The sequence below is a fragment of the Nicotiana attenuata genome, chromosome 2 (assembly GCF_001879085.1).
Source record: "Nicotiana attenuata strain UT chromosome 2, NIATTr2, whole genome shotgun sequence".
Lineage (NCBI taxonomy): Eukaryota > Viridiplantae > Streptophyta > Magnoliopsida > Solanales > Solanaceae > Nicotiana > Nicotiana attenuata.
Genome location: NC_031990.1, coordinates 54,900,054 through 54,918,660, shown reverse-complemented (window position 1 = coordinate 54,918,660; position 18,607 = coordinate 54,900,054). Strand labels below are relative to the sequence as shown.

At 34.8% G+C, this 18,607-nt stretch overlaps 1 protein-coding gene across 1 annotated transcript; it reads right to left on the bottom strand.

The window, feature by feature from the left end:
• On the bottom strand, positions 11,458 to 12,973 carry LOC109222989 (zinc-finger homeodomain protein 6-like). Its single transcript, XM_019387265.1, has one exon. The coding sequence runs from the start codon at positions 12,637 to 12,639 to the stop codon at positions 11,719 to 11,721; it is 921 nt and encodes a 306-aa protein (XP_019242810.1). The 5' UTR covers positions 12,640 to 12,973; the 3' UTR covers positions 11,458 to 11,718.

Here is an 18,607-nt window from a genome sequence, read left to right as displayed (position 1 = left end):
AATCAAATGGCACACTCAAACTATATTTGGGAAATGCTATCAAATAAAAAGTAGGACAAGTCTTTGCTACTTGTAACACTGGAAAAGGTCAACTTTAAAAGCATGGAGCCGGCTCCTTCTTTTTGTTTCATGTTTTTCGGCATAAATAAATGCTAAATTGTCTATTTTTGCTTCTCATCTGATATACTGGAGCAGTTAAATAAAGAACACACAGAGATATATCTTCATAACACACTATAAGAGAATCAATATCTAACAGCATCGCAAGTAGTGTGACATAATTCATATCCAATAGTATCCTAGAATGTTTGGCTGAAGTGAATAATGCTCATAAGTGTATAAAGTAGAGATTAAATAAAAAAAATGCTCATTTCTACAAATTAAATACATCGGAAAATTTCTTAAAACTCAATATTTCAAAAGGAACAAAATCCATCTTCAAAATTAAAAACCCAGGTAAATTCAACCTAAAAGAAGCTTTTTTTTTTGCCCAATTACTGAACTCAAGGTACCCAAAACTTCTGACAGTTTCGGACAGCTTACCCTCTCAATGATTTTCAAACTTCAAACTTTCCTCTTTCCTTCTTTAGCTTTAGACGACTGTCAGTTCCTCTAGATTTACAAATGGGTCAGAAAAATTTGAGGTAAAATTAGAGAATAGATTTACCAAAAAAAAAAAGGATTTGAGATTTGAGCACATACCTGATGGAGTCACAATTTATAATTAGGGCTTTTGTATCTCTACCATATGGTTCACATTTTGTGATTTGAGTAGATAGATTTGAGAGATTTGAGGTTTTCATCGGAGCGAACATTGAGAATTTTACAGAGAAGGAAGGGAGCAAACAAGTGGTATTGCAGAAAAGAAATCGAGCAAAGAAACATTCGATATGTTTGAGGTCTTTTGATTAAGAAATTTCTTTTTTATTTACTCTTTTTAATTTTAGTTATTCTATTAGTGGCGACTAAGTCGCTCCTAAATGTTCTTCAGCGGCGACTATTGATTGGTCGCTGCTAGATCTTTGGAGCCAAAATTTTGGTCTTACCGGGAAAGAAAAATTCAGTAATTAGTAGCGCATATTAGAGGCGCCTTAAATATGTCGCTGTTAAAAGTTTATTTTCAGCAGCAACTTCTAAAGTCGCTCCTAAAAGTATAACATTTGTTGTAACACATCAAGTCGCCACTAAATGTTGCTGCAAAAAGTCCTACTTCTTGTAGTGTATTGCCGCTAGATTGATTTCTCTATCACTGGTGTAACTCATATTCTTGATAATTCTGTTTCTTAAATGAAATTATCTGCTTCTTCTCTTGATCTTTTTTTTTTCCATAATTGTCAAACTCGCCGTTTTTTCGTATACGTAACCTCTCCTGTATTATCAAGACTAGTTTTTGGACACACACGGTGCGCGTGTATTCATATTAATTAATATAAAATTTTAAAAATATTGAATAAATATTATTAAATATATATTTGAGTTTGAAAATAAAAGTTCAAGGAAAAATTATAAGCACTATTAATATGGATCCTATTAAGCTAAATAAATAAAAGAAGATGGTAGAGATGAGTGATGAATTCCCAAATACCGACAGCTAATGATGAATTCACATTATAATTGCAACTTAGACTCCAACTGCTAAAGCATGTTATTTTTGAAATATAACCATGTGTATAAATGCTAGAATTTCTTCAGTATTTTAGAAATTCTTGTAATGATAAGAAAATGAAGATGATAAAACAAATGAATATCAGTTTGTAACATAAACAAGTTGCAACAAAAAAAGCAAAACAATTGGTGCATTCAGAAAATTCGCACACGTTCAAAATCATAAATACATGTGAACAAGATCCTTTAAAACCTTACACAAGGAAATAGTAGAGAAGATGTCAACGTAAGCGAAGTGGAGTAAGAAGATGATTTGTCAGCAGATATTTTGCACCACTACGGTGAACGGGTGAAGTTTCACACGTTTGTAAGTCCAATTTGCTGACTCTGCTATACCATCAAAAATTCTCATCAAGAGCAACTCTCCCTTTGAACCTTTGATACCAACCGAAATTCTCTAATGCCACCACTTCCCAACCAAACAGCCATCCCTCCTAAACCACCTGACATAAATTCCACCATCAAACCTATGGAGAAGGAATCTATTTCCTTTAAGGATAAACTACTTAACAACGACATGAACTACAACATATCACTAGACTCTCCCCCCCCCCCCCCCCACATCAATCCCCTATGGATATTCACTATAACATAGAGAATCAAAACCACACACAAACCTATCCACAGGAGCAAAATATTTCAGTAACTATCACAATTGAAGACAAACAAAGGATATATTATCCTTGGAGGCACTCTTTAATAATTAAACTACAAGGGAAAAGAATCCCTCATGATGTGCTAAAAAAGAAACTAACAGATCTATGGAAACCAACTGAAACTTTCCCTTTAATTGACCTTGGGAAGACTACTATATTGTCCGATTTACCAAAGAGGAAAATATGTCAAATGTTATCCAAAAAGGACCATGGTTCATCTATGGCCACTTCCTCTTTGTCCAGCGTTGGGTCCCAAACTTTGTAGCATCAAAAGCTACTCAATCCTTTACTGCAATTTGGATTAGACTACCTCAACTTCCCACAGAATTTTACGATAGAGAAATACTCCAAAAAGTGGGAAGCACAATAGGAAGACTACTGAAAGTTGACGCTTGTACATCGGCAGCACTCCGTGGAAGATATGCTCGTCTTTGTGTCGAGCTTCCTTTAAACAAACCAGTAACCCCTTTTATTTTTATTGGTTCACACAAACAACACATACACTACGAGAGAGACAGCCTATTATGTACAACATGTGGTCACTTAGGCCACTCAATAAAACAGTGCAACCAAACTACCATCAATCAAACTCAAGATGAACACATAAAGGGGATGTCAAAACCCAAACTTGGGCAAGAGAAGCAAGAAGAAATCTGGAAAACAGTCTCGTTCAACAAAGGGAAACGATGGAGCTCCACAAATACTACTTCAAAACTGTCGAAAAAAAATCAAGACTCAGGTATTAACGTCAATATTTTTGATGCCAAGTCAGGTAAATTCTTATCCTCTCAAAAATTTATTTACAAAAACAAAATTCCTCATTCACAACAATCTACTCACTACAAAACTGATCTTCCTAATAATTCTATAAAAACTTGAAACAATTTTCACCTATTGGAAGAGACAGAATTGGAAGCTAATTCCCCTAATCATGCCATTAACAAAATATTAAAAATTGATAATGATAATGGAAGGGACCCACTACATACCCTAAACACTCAACCTTCAACCCCATCAACTCACCCCACCATCCCTCTCACCCTATCAACCCCTAATACCATCCATAATTTCCCCCTAGCCAACAGTAACCCCCCCTCCCCCAACTAAACAGGACCCTACTAATCCCCATACCCCACCCTCAGACACGGCTAATACACACTTGGCCAATACAATACCCTTGCATGCAAATTGTGACATAAAACACCTGTCATGCAATACCCAAGCCAATGAACAAATGGCCATTGATATTCCCTACAACGACACACTCCAATCCAATTCATCCCTGATCCACGAAATCTCCATTAAATACACGCAAAATCAGTCGGATTGCATGCAAAAAACAAACTCAATCATTGAAAACCTAGGAAATCTTAACTCCACCTGCACAATCGATCCTTCTTCCACCTTAAATTCTCCAACTCTTAAAGAAGATGCCAAGATTACCAATTTCAGTAAGAAGACGATACCGTCTCATTCAACTACAACGAGTATCTCTAACCCCAAACATGGCAAACAACCCTCCTCAAAACTTACAGAACCCAAACCAACAACCAAGGAGGATCTTGATTCAACCTCCCCTTCCACAGAACCACCAACCATTGTCGTAGGTGGAGATGGGGCTGCTGGGACATGCAATCTCCTTCAACATCATGTTGGAGGGGAGGGAAACAGTCATAGTCCTTCAAAACACCCACTACATAGCTCAATTGATCTCCGAAGGGGTTCGCTTGGCAATGAACAATTACATCAACCAAGTATGGTTGAACAATATTCTAAACCCTATAGCTCCAAATCTCACATCCAATCAAATCCAATCCATGAGGGGAGACTGGAACATGCCACAGAACTACATTCCAATCCAGAACCCAATCCCAGCAGTGGAACTCCCATTCTTCACTCCAGAGTTTCTATCCAACATCAACCCAGTGTTCACCCCTTGGAATGCTCATGCAAACCAGTCTCCACCATCAGATGCACACACTGCTCAAACCATGCAAACTCCACACAATCAACCAAATCAGAACCAAATGGAGCAAGCAATGGAAGAAGAAATAGATCCTGTAAACTTAATCCCTCAAAACGTGGTCGAGGATTCAAACCTAGACGAGCTAAAAATATTTCTATTTATGGAGAGGCAAGAACAGAAGCAGATTCTCTACTGTCCAATGGCACTGTACAAGTGCACAATGGACATAAGGCCTCCAGCAGATCCTACTATGGGAAAACATGCAATGATCCTGGTTCCTTTTCAGAGGAGGAACCCCATCTTTGCAAGAAGGATGAGGGAGAATGGAGATCTAAACAACCCACCGTTCAACATGAATAGATCAACCACCTTTATCATTTGGAATATAAGAGGGGGTAATAATGATAATTTTAGGCTAAGTTTCAGAGACTTAATTGATACTCATCACCCTAGCATGGTAACACTCCTAGAGACCAAGATGGATTGTCATCTTCCTCTCCTCAATCCGTTTGGCTTCACAGACATGATAGAAATTCCCGCAGAAAGGCAGTCGGGAGGTATGGTCATTTTGTGGGATCACACCAAGGTTACAGTCCATAGCTTTGTTCGTAGAAGTCAGGAGATTAGTGCTACTATTGAGGTATTTTCCCTAAATAAAACTTGGTATTTTACTTCGATTTATGCTAGTACTGAGAGTAAGTTTATGCTAGTACTGACAGTAAACTTAGAAATATTATGTGGAATAATCTGTTAGACATGCACAATGTTATTAGAGGTCCCTGGGTAGTAGGAGGCGATTTTAATGATGTTCTAACCTCGGACAAAAAATTAGGAGGGAAGAAAATCAGTAACAAAAGAACCAAGGTCCTTTGGGATTACATCAACACTTGTAACCTAATTGATTTAGGTTTTAAAGGCCCTAAATTTACGTGGTATAACAAAAGGAAAAAAAACAAAGGGCTCATACTAGAAAGGCTTGACAGAGTTTTTGCAAATAGAGAATGGATTAACTTATTCCCTGAAGCTTCCATCACCCACCTCCCTAGGACCCACTCGGACCATAACCCCCTCCTAATAATTTGTAATCCTAAAAAATGTACCTCTTTTAACAAGCCTTTTAGGCTAGAAACTTTTTGGTGTCGTCACCCGGACTTTATAAACCTCGTTAGAGAAAGTTGGATTAATACCAACTATGTCCATAGTTCCCAAAAATTCCGGGACAACAATAATTATTGGAGTAAAAAGCATTTTGGTGATACACACGTGAAGAAATTAAGGATAATAGTTAGACTTAAGGGCATCCAACACTCCAAAAATTACCACTCAAGTTCCTTTCTCCAAAATCTAGAATCAAAGCTTCAACATGATTATAAAGAGATCCTTAAATTAGAAGATGAGTACTGGAAAATTAGGACCATGATGTCCTGGATTCAAGACGGAGATGCAAACACGAAATTCTTCAATATAAGTGCCACCAATAGATCTAGGAAAAACAAAATTGTCTATTTCAAAGACAATCTTGGAAACTGGATCAATGAGCCAACTCAAATCCTAGACCATACTCTCAATTACTTTGAAAATGCTTTCAAAACTGACCATTTGGCTACAAATTGGTCTTCTATCCCATACTTTCAACAAAATTGATCTATCAATCCTTGATAAGAAATTAACTAAGGTGGAAGTTCAAAAAGCAATCTTTTCCTTCAAACCTTTTAAATCATCCGGACCTGATGGCATACACCCTTTTTTTTACCAAAAATACTGGAATATTGTAGGCCAATCAATCATAGACATTTGTACCCAAGTCTTCAATACCCAAACACTCTCCCATGATATTAATAATACTTTCATTGTCTAATCCCCAAAGTGCCAAATGCCAATAATTTAAAAAGAATTAGACCCATAGGTCTTTGCAATACCATTTACAAGACCATAACAAAAATCATCGCAAATAGGATCCAACCCTTTCTTAATCAAATTATTAGCCCCTTCCAAGCTAGTTTCATAAAAGGAAGAAGGTCTTCGGACAATGCTATCATAATTCAAGAATTGATATCCCAGTTCCAAAAAATAAAAGGGAAAAAGGGGCACATGATCCTAAAATTGGACCTGGAAAAAGCATTCGATAGATTGGAATGGTCCTTCATTTACCTAACACTCACTCACTTCCAATTTCCAACCAAAATAAAGAATCTCATTATGAATTGTATTAGTACTAGTGACATTGCTATTTTGGTGAATGATGTTACAACTACTTTTTTTGCCCCAAGTAGGGGAATCAGACAAGGATGTCCTCTATCACCCTTCATTTTCATCTTGTGTATGGAAATTCTCTCACGTCTGATTTTTCATTAAGTAGATACTGATCTTTGGGATCCTATTAGCCTTAATAACCATCACACAAGTATATCCCATTTATTCTTAGCAGACGACCTAACCCTAATGGCAAAGGCTGACAAAAAAAATTATTGCACCATCAAGAACTGCCTTAATAACTTTTGTAATATGTCAGGGCAAAAAATCAATAAGGAAAAATCAAAATAATATTCTCACAAAATTGTCCCATTCCGCTGGCCAAGGAAATTGCCTTAGGATTCAATATTAAGATTACCAAAAATTTTGGGAACTATCTAGGCTTTCCAATTCTCAACAATGCTCCCAAGGCATCCGACTATCAGTTCATTATTGATAAAATGCGGGCTAAACTTTTCAACTGGAAAATAAACCTCCTGAATATAGCAGGAAGGACTACTCTAGCCCTAGCTACTCTTAATTTAATCCCCAATCATGCCATGCATACACCATGCTTCCCACAAAAATTCATAAGCAAATTGATCAAATCCAAAGGAATTTTATTTGGGGCACCACGACGGATCGTAAAAAACTTCATCTTATTAATTGGAATATAATTACTAAACCTAAAGATATGGGAGGACTAGGAATGAAAAATGCTCATTCAAAAAATAAAGTATTGTTAAGTGGTTTATCATGGAGATTACTTAACAATACATCCACCCCCTGGGCAAACCTTCTAATCCGTAAATATACCAATAAGAGTTACAGCCACTCCTCTTTCATATGGAAGAGTATCCTCAATGTACGAAAAACTTGTGGTCAAGGAATTCAATGGCTCCCTGGCAAAAACTCCAACCTAAATAGTTGGGAGACTCGATGGATCCCCCAATTACCACCGTTGAGAGAATGCATTGAAGGTTCTCTTCAATTAAATGAGAACACCCTGCCAATAAAGAAATTAATTCACAAAGGGAAGTGGAACTTCAACAATATCTCATTTAACATCCTCCCCCCTACCCTCCCCCCCCCCCCCCCATCTTGGACAAGATTAACTCAATACCTCAACCTCTTCTAAACTTTGATAAGCCTCTATGGAGGCTTAGCCCAAATGGGATTTTCAACACAAAATCTTGCTACCAATTACTGAAACAATGGGACACTGAAAATAAACACGAGTTCGATTGGATATGGAGATTACAATGTCCTAATAAAATAAAAAAAAATTATTTGGCAAACACTCCATAATAAAATCCCTTGCCGATCATATCTCCACCATATTGGGATTAACATAAACCCAAACTGCCCCAGTTGCCAAGACCAAGAGGAGACAGTCACTCACATATTTCTCAAATGCCCCCATTGTCTCATGCCTATGGAAACAGCTAAAAATTGCAAATCTGGTTTCTAACGAGGATACTCATTGGCTCACCAAATTAAAGGACATGAACATCAACACCCTCCCCCTAAAACTTCCTGGGAATAATCTTCTTCCTTTCCTTTTATGGGGAATTTGGATTATAGAAACAACAATAACTTCAATAACACTCACTACTCCCCATGCATGAAAGACATTTGTAATGTGGATTTGAATTCCTATTCTTCAACTCCACTGGAATAACCCCCACAGATAAATCCACTATAACCATAAAATGGCATCCCCCACAACGTCACTGGTATAAACTGAACACTGATGGGGCCTTCAAATACGAAGGTAACAAATAAGGCATAGGAGAAGTTTTTAGAAACCATTATGGCAAATGGATAATAGTGTTTCAAAAGATAGACAAAGCCCTATCTCCTCTTCACTCGGAGCTTCAGGCAATCCAAGAAGGGCTAAGAATAGCAACAATCTATGACCTATTCCCACTAGAAGTGGAAACAGACTCCACTGAAGCTATCAATGCAATAAACCAAGATCACTTTTTCGTAACTAACACTGTTCATTCATGCAGGTTATTGATGCTCCAGCGGAAGGACCTGTTCCTACGGCATAACTTTCATGAAGGAAACCAAGTAGTACATATTCTGGCAAAAGATGCATGCAAAGATGATTTTTGGCAGCCAAGCAAGGAGACTGCAAAAATGCATCCAAGTCCACCTCATTTTGTGAGCTTACAACTATCAAAGGATCTCGATGAAATCTACTAGTACAAGAAGTCACTAGACATTTCGACTTGTAATAGCCTAAAACTACTAGGGAATCAAAATGTCACAAATATTGGATCACCAATATGTGACGATTCTCATATTCGAAGTGTATGTACTAACGGCAACTTCTAGTTTTATATATAATATAAATATCCATATTATCAAAAAAAAATAATAAAATAGACCATGAGAACAATTCAAAATTAAAATGACAACAATTACAAAAAAGGAGAAAAACGACAATGAGCAGTTTGAATGCAAGCTGCCAAACTTAAGCCTGCAAGTTTTTAATCTGAAGGAAAGATAAAAATAAAAAGTTTGGTACCCTACTAATATCCATCAGTAACGTATACGCTTTACATACATATCCATCAAAATAATACTAATTGAAAAACAATTAATGCAATTAATTAGTCTCTTCGTTTTTTTCTCACGTAGTCACATTCAGATTACATAACTAAATTGTTAATTATATTTTGGTGTGTATATTTACAAATTAAGTGGTTTAAAGAATAAATGATGATAGCTAAGGAGAAAGATTTTAGGTGAAGGGGTAATTTGGTCAATTAGCTTTTGAAGGATATTTTGGTAAAATAACTTCACCTAAAAGTCTTCACACTTATAATATAATATGATAAGAAGTTGGTGAATCCTATATTTAACAATTGCATTTCTTTGTTTGATAATTCCTTATATCAGAAATAACATCGATCCAACTCGAGATTAATGAATAGAATTCGGAGAAGGGTAAAAAAAATATCCCTTTACTATGCGAAAAAGATCATATATACTCTCCGTTATACTATTTGTCCATAAAAGTCCCTAACGTTATAAAACTAGTGCAAAAATACCCTTTCTCCGTTAGGACCTCCACCATATCCAACATCATCCCACGTGGCCTGATATTTTGCTGAGATAGATGCCACGTGGCAATGCCACTCCACCACCCCAACCCCATGTACCCCCTCCCCCACTTCTTCCTTCACCACCACCTTCCCCTTTCACTCAACCAATGTCATTAACATCACCCAACCACCATAATCATTACAACCACTTTAAACCCACCACTACAAACCTCCATCAGCTGCCCCTCTCTCCGTAACAGAAATTTCATATTATTTACATTGTTCATATAGCCTAAAACACATAGTATAGTTTTATTGCAAAATTATTTACTCAACTCTTTCGGGGCTCAGTATCAAATTAAAGTAGACGAAGCCATCGATATGCAACAATATATTAAGCAGCTCTATGATAAAAATTTACTTTAAACATATTCAAACTAATAATAATAATAATAATAATAATAATAATAATAATAATAATAATAATAATAATAGTAAAGCTCAAATTCAATTAACACAATTTTGCAGGCTTAATTTCAACTTCTTTCTTATCCGTTCTTTCTTTTTTTTTTTTTTTTTGCTAAATCATCTTATCCATTCTTAAAGTTTTAGGCAAATTAACAAAATCCTTTTTTCCAGGGGCGTATGCAGAATTTTTTATAAGCGGTGTCGATATTTAAAGACGTGATCTAATGAATCAATTATTGTAATGATATCATGTAAAAATTTAAAAACACAATTTGTAATATATGAATAAAACACAATTAAGTACATTACTATAATTCTACCGTTAGTTCGCCGTTACCACTAATGGTCAAGGGTTCAAGTGTTGAATTTTATCATTTTTAATATAAGGGGAAAAAAATCTAAAACTGATAGTCCATGAAGCTGCTACCAGGAATCGAACTCCTGATCTTCAAGAAAAAATTGAAGCACCAACCAGGTAAGCTACGATATTTTCCTATAAGCTATGCCGCTCTTTTATTTATATCATCTTTACATATCTGTTAGATATACTTATATTTAATAAAAAAATCGATCAAGCGGTGTCGGATGACACCGCTTGAATCAAGGTACATCCGCCCCTGCTTTTTTCGAATCACAACCGTACAACTGAACAACAAAAAGAAACGAAAGAGGAATTTGAATACAATTCACATATTGTTGTTGAAGGATATGTAGCCCACATATATTATTTTCTTGGATGGTACTGAAACTGAGTTAGAAGAAAGGCCAAAGGAAAAAAGAATCAAAAAGGAATTTTTCTTGCAATTACAGAGAGAAGGGTTACGGGGAGGGAGTTAAATGGGGTTGGGGCAGTGAGTGGCATTGCCACATGGCATCTACCTTAGCGAAATATTAAGCCACGTGTTGGACATGGTAGAGGTCTTGACGGAGGAAGGGTATTTTGGTACCAATACTATAACGTCGGGGGTTTTTCTAGACAGATAGTATAACGGAGGGTATATATGATCCTTTTCGCATAGTAGAGGGAAATTTTTGACCCTTTTCCTAGTAGAATTTATGCTTCGTAAAGAGGACGTAGTGTGAGGAAACAAAGATACATAGAGAGAGATGTTATTAAGTGGTTCCATAAATTTTATAAGTTGGTTGAGGAATTAAGTTGTAATTAGATGATAAATTGATAGCTAACACGTCAACTGAAGGTGTTCTTGGCGATATTCTTCATTACTAGAGTGTGTTTAGCACGATGACGGTAGAAAGTCGGAGAATGCTTTCCAAAAAGAAATAGTACATTTTTTGATATTTAGTTGTAGAGAAAATAACATCACTAAATACTGTATATCATGTTTATAAATAATATTATTATCAATTTCTACTAAATAATTTTTTTCAAAAGATATTTCTCATATTTCCGCTCAAGCACTAAAAAATTAGTCACTTTTGGGATAAAAAAGATTTACTTCCGTAGTACTAAACACACATGTGCTGAGATTTTATGATTAGGAAGAGGGAAAATACGATCTTACAACTCAACCATCTAATTAAGCTGCTAATTAGAGTTCATAAATTGTATCGAGATATCGTTTGTTCTTGTCTCTTTGATTTATGCACAAAGAAATTAGTCCCCAAAAGAATCTAATTTGATCTAAAACAAGGTTTAATTAGCAGTAATGATGTCTTACATTTGTCTCTTCTTATTTGCTTGTTTGCTGTTGTGCATCCATATTCTGAAAACTTGTCTCTTGACACCCACTTCGTTACAGAAATGTTGCAATTCTTGTTCGTCTTTCTTCTGTATACTCCATCCTACCTTCTCAGCAAATTCATGCATTCTCTCTTTTTGTTCCGCTGTGAACTTTGTCCTAAATCTCTTCTTCGACTTCGAATTAGGTTGCGTTACAACTTGTCCTCCTCCGACATTAGAATTGAACAAATTTAGATCCTCACTTGATGATTCAGAATTCCCTCCAAAAGTCATCATCATCACTGGTGGCCCGGTACTATGGGAGTACTTATAATTGTGGCAGTAATTGCTACTATGTGTTGATGGATTGAATGTAGAATATGGGGGGCCTGCGCGAGCTATCTGCGTCTCAGCCTCAGTTTCTCTCCGGTGAAAATTTCGGTGACAATCACAAGCTGCACACTTTAGCGCTTGTGGGGTACCTTCTTCTTCTTCGCTTGGCATGAATTCGCCACATCCGTCAAGGACATGTCCTCCCGTACTTGCAGCATGATTCTTGAGACACTCTCGGTATCTAACTGATGAGCTTGTCGTGGTCGTGGTCGTGCCATTTCCTGAGGTTGTCGATTGTGGTCGTAGTTGTGCTCTATTGTTAGCTGCAGTAAGTGGATCAAGATCCAGGTTTGGATCCCTTTCTTCTTCTAATTGATGTGAATTTTGTTGGCTATGCCCATTTTTGGAATGGTGATTGTGTTTATTTAGGGTTTGGATAGGGATGAGAATGACATTTCCACTGCCTGCCTTTTCATTTCTTCTATCTGATAAACTTGAAGATTCATGTTGGTGGACTTGAGATGGATTATAACCCATGGATTTTGGCATGCCCATTTCCTTTTCTTGGCCTTTCTGTTCCATATATATATATATATAACTCTAATCTTTGTTTTTTGTGTTAATTACACAGTAATCTGTTCTGATACACTAGACCGATTGATTCAACTGATGTGAACACCTATGAGTGCTAATTAAACCCACAACATGACCCCTGTCTTAAGTCTGAATCTTATAATTCCCTCCTATACGCAACGACAGAAGCTCAGAGAAAATAAAGGGATTTGAAAGGGGCGTTATTAATGAAGAAAACAATTAATTAAAAAGAAGGTTATTTGTCTCCTTAGAGCCATCAAACCCCATGAAAGGGAAGCATATATAAGAGTGGGTTGGGTTGCACTTGCGTAGAGTATTTAAAAAGCTAAAGACTCAAGTGATGATTTGCCAAAAGACAGTGATGACATATATAGTGGGACTTATTACTCTACTAAACCACCGACACGCTCATGTTCTCTCTTCTGCAGGTTGCACTTTGGTCCGGTAATTTAATTATTGTTATGAAAATTACTCCATAGACAAAAGGGTGTTTGGATCGGCTTTTAAGCTGGTTAAATTTGTTTTTTAAATTCTTTTTAGTTTTTTTATTGTTTGGCAAAATTAAAAGTGCTTAAAATAAGTTAAAATTTTCTTAAAACAAGCCAAAATCAATAAGTTGGGCAACACCAATTTATTGCTTTTTGGCTTAAAAGTTATTTCTACTGAAAAATTACTTTTTTTTTAAATTGTCTAAAACTAATTTATATTTCTTTAGTTTCAATTTATGAGATGCATTTCGAATATCGATAGTTAAATTTCTTACAATTTTTATCGCAAATTTAGACATAGATTCTTCAGGTTTTTTAAATAAAATTTATATATTTAGAAATGCTATAAGTCATAATAATTAATAATTTAAAATATTTAAAAGGCAAGACTGATGGTTAAAAAATATTATTTGACGCGCATCACGTAGGTTGGGACAAAGGAAGATGTTTTTATCTTATTCACTTTTTAATTATTAAGTAACCACTTTCATATTACAAACTACTGTTAAACTTCTATATTACTGGCTTGTTTCTTTTGATATTTTTTTGCTGTTACACCGAATGATTGTTATACACCTATAATAATATTTGAAGTTTAAATATTAGTTGGTTGTTATAAACAAAAATTATCCATTTTTTTAACATTACATATAAAAGATAAAAAAAAATCATTCAAACTTAAAATCTCAAAAGATATGTATATTTTACTAATTAAATTATTAGATAAAGTCAATGCATTATTAATAAATTCATAACTAAATATATAAAGAATTAAATTTAACGCTACTTGAAAATTAAATTCTTTCAATATTAATGAAAAAACTCTAACTGTTTCATGGAGAGAGAGTTGGATGCATAGACCGTTGTGACTACGCGGAAAATCTTTAAGCGATTGGTATTAGTTATTTGCCTAATCATGGCTTAATTTTTGAGAATCAAACATAATTAAGATGCAATTATAGGTAAGGATTAGAACGGTAACAAGGACTTAAGACAATGGTTGTACAATACTGGATTGCTAATTCATTCATTTTACATAAAGCTCAGACGGAGGAAAGGATCGATTGCAGACTTAACTTTTTGGAGGAAAGAGGTGAGAAATTGTGTGAAAGGAAGCAGCATGTTGGTCCCGTTAGTGTGTGTCAGATTGTCTTCTTTACTTCTTCTCTATTAACTTAAAAAATTCTCCATATCTCTCCCCAAAAACGGTCAATCGGTAACAGATTTGCCTTTTATCACAAGTGTGTTCCGGTAATAATATTAATATGACCATATTTCGCATTAACATATGTGCCTCTTTGTGTTGCTTTAATTTTCTTGTGTTTAGCTTAGGACCAATTAATGTGAGACTCTTAACTCTCTAAGAAAACATGTTGACTTTATTTATATTCTTAATGTGTGTACTTTTTTATATTTTGACACCTCTTAGTAAATTTTTTGACTCCGCCACTGCTACTCTACTCTACTTTATTTATAGCAAGAGCAAAGTTGTATACCATATACTCCCATAAGAAGTTCGTCAAATGACCAACATAAATTGCTTTGCAATAGAAATCGAAAACCATTATCCTGATTAAATAGGTACTATGGTTCTAGAAATCAGCTTACGACCTAGTTTTGCGTAAGCTATTTGACAATTAATGAGATAAATAGTAGTAATAAAATCGAGTTAAAATTAAGAGGAAGAATTAACCCAAATATACGTTCATCCAATCACTAACTAAAAAGTATGTGGATGTATAATATATGTATAATTATGTATTACATGAGTATATTTATGTATAATCTATATACATGACTAAAAAAAAAAATAATGAATATAACTGACTATTTGTGTAATGATGTGACAACCAAGCATTCGAAATTGGTGTGCTCCTTTTATGTTCTGACCATTTAAATAATCTGTTACGCCATTTACCTTAATCATTGAAAACGAGGTCGTCAATGATCAGAAAAGGAAAGAAGAAAACAACTTGTTTAATTGGTCTGTATTCTCTTTTTTGTTGATTGGTGGGAACAAGTTCCAAGTGTTTAGTGGTTCAATTAAGTAATGCCGGATTAGGGTTTCAACGATTAAACTAATCTAAGGCTCATTGTCATTTTAATTAAATAAATTAGTACATCTAGCTTTGCATGTATATACGTGGCAAAACCCTAACCATGTCATAAATTTCTTCCATCTTAAATACTATATCTTCTGCTCGCACGCACTCTCTCCTCTCTCTCTCTCTCTCTCTCTCTCTCTCTCTCTGGCCCTTTCAAATTTAGTCAAAGTCAGACAGGTCGAAAATGGTCTATGCCTGTTCAAAAATCTAAACCAGCTGGACATGTGACGTGGATGTCTGTGATTGGTTAACGTGGAGGTCGAATATCGAATTATTGCGGCACTTTTTGCTTGATTACTTAATTACACGTCTATAGAACACTTTAGATTTATTGGTTTTTAAAAAAAAAACTTATTTATTGGTATTTGATATGCCTGCAAATTCAGATGAGATTTCAGATCTCATGTCTAAGATCTATTTTATTAGGCACGTCATAAAGTATACATAAAGTGGTAATATATATTAATTGTAAAACTTTCATTTTATCTATTTTGTTAGGGACGTCAAAAATGAAACCATGTCACGTAATACTTGTCCTAATAAAGTGTTTTTTCATAGTCGATTCTTTTCGGGGAATCGAATATGATAATATTCAACTAAAATCATTAAAATGCTTCATTAGTAGTAAATTAAATGTTCTATCCGGGAAGACACTAAAAGCAATAGATTAAAGTTAGATATACCGTTAAAGTACTCCCTCCGGTCCACAATAAATTTTTTTTTTTAATCTTTAGCATACTCCTTAAGAAAAAACTAACTCCTAGAGAGAAAAAAAGTATTTTGACTAAATTACCCTTAATTTTAATTTGCATATTGTTAGCTTGACATATTGGGATACGCAAATACAAATTTGAAAAATTAAAGTTAATCCATTCTTAGTTTTGTAAAAAAGACACTTATTTTGAACCAAAATAAAAAGGCATAAAGGTCACTTATTATGGACCCGAAAACCACTATAGTTTAAAATGGCATGGGGTGGCCACTATTTAAGGTGGTATTATTTTTTATCCAGCAATTCTAATGTTGCGCAAAAATAGCCACTACTCTATTAAAATTAATATGAAAAGACATTTTTACCCTTTCTTCCCTTGCTTTTCTTCCCAAACCCTCGCTTCTCTCTCTGCATCAAATACATTGGAAATAGGTCGCTTTTCGTGTGACTTCATCTTTCTGCATATTGTACTCGATCAAACGATAACCATGATTATCAACCATTTTGTATAGTGCATTCCCGTTCGCCTTGAGAAATATGAAGTCACCCTACATGGGTTTTCCAATCAAAGATCCCAAAGTTTGGAATCATCATGATGTTATTCCATGTAAAGCCAGTTTTCCCATCTTCCTCTAATGCCCAAATTGAAATTTTCCCTTCGACCCTCCAGGAAATGCAAACACGATTAGCAAAAGCACGCAATTTCAGTATATCCCAATGCTTACCTGGAGATTTGTAATTTGACATCAATCTTATATGTAAATTGCAATTATTATTATTATTTTTTTTTTTTTGTGAAAAGATACAAATAACGTTTGGTTTTCTGCTACGTTATAGATCCTGAACTTACAGTTACAAGTTCAAAAGTTAAGGACACTCGGTCCTGAACTTCGAGTTCCAAGTTCAAAAGTTAAGGACGCTTGGTCCTGAACTTAGAATTACAAGTTCAAAAGTTAAGGACATTTGGTCCTGAACTTAGACTAACAAGCTCAAAAGTTAAGGACAATAGGTCCTGAACTTACTACAAGTTCAAAAGTTAAGGACAATAGGTCCTGAAGTCCTGAACTTAGACTAACAAGCTCAAAAGTTAAGGACAATAGGTCCTGAACTTAGACTAAGAAGCCCAAAAGTTAAGGACAATAGGTCCTGAACTTACAGTTACAAGTTCAAAAGTTAAGGGCAACAGGTCCTGAAGTCCTTGACTTAGACTAACAAGCTCAAAAGTTAAGGACAATAGGTCCTGAACTTAGGCTAAGAAGCCCAAAAGTTAAGGACAATAGGTCCTGAACTTAGATTAACAAGCTCAAAAGTTAAGGACACTTGGTCCTGAACTTATAGTTACAAGTTCAAAAGTTAAGGACATGTAGTCCTGAAGTCTTGAAGTTAAGTTCAAAAGTTAAGGACATGTAGTCCTGAAGTCCTGAAGTTAAGTTCAAAAGTCAAGGACATGAGCATAAGGGTATTTTCGTCCGGGCAGTTAAAGTTTATTAAAGCAGTGGCTAAAGACTAAAGACATTTTAAACAGTGGCTTAAAAGTAAATACATATGTTATTAGTGGCTAACCATGCACTTCCCCCTAGTTTAGAACCTAGTAACTATAATTTGCCTAATTACCATCAGTAGCTACTAATTTAATTGCTACTAACTTGTATCACTTGTATTCAAACGCGCTAACGAATAAAACATGTGTCAATTGTATTCGTTCGCGCAATGAATACAATGTGTATCAACTGTATTCGTTCGCATAATTGTATTCATTCGTTCGCGAATACAATATATATTGACTGTATACATGGTTGTATACAATAGATACAACATGTATCGACTGTATTGTTCGCAAAACGAATACAATTAAGGCGAAATACAGGAAAATAAATGTTCTTATTGAGAGTTGAATTCACGACCACCAACTAAGAGGGTGCTCTAACCAACTGAGTTACGAGAGCTTATTGCTCTCTTATTTTAGTTCAAAACAATTAATATCTTATTTATGGATTTGGTATAAAATTCAAATATAGTTACGAATGGTAAATTTGATGAAAATATAGCTACTTACGAATGATAAATACAGTATAAATGTTTGATGTGTCCCGTAATTTTTCTTTTTTGATACCTATCAATGTGATTTAACATATTGTAGGTTACCCATTAATGCTATTGCATAAATGAGAAAATCACTAAAGTAGTTTTTTTCAGAACACATCCATAACTTTTGTTTTCTAACAGAAAAAATACTTTCTTACAACAATATAAGTAGTTTTCAACTCATATCTCATTTTGAAGAGAGATATAAGAAAAATACTACTGCGTTTTCATGTTGAAAAGAAAGTATGAAAATGGAAACAAATTTATATTGAATCCCAAAGAGTCTTATTTATATTTAGGTAGGGAAGTTATGACACTTCTATCAAGTCATTAAATAACTATTTAAAACCAGAAATATAAGCATAAAAGGGAAAAATATAAATCCAATTTGTTTCTAAGTCAATCGAGATTCGAGATGTCGTTAACCGGGAAAAAAATCGATTTCGGACATTTTGAACTTTAAATGTCGTTGAAAAAAAAAAGAACTTTAACTCTGTTTACCCTAAAATCGAATAACAATTGAATTTATATGCGGTTTTAAGGATATGTGATATAGCTTGGTACAA

Coding starts and splice junctions, on each gene's coding strand:
- LOC109222989 (XM_019387265.1), bottom strand. CDS start 12,639: ATGGAACAGAAAGGCCAAGAAAAGGAAATGGGCATGCCAAAATCCATG.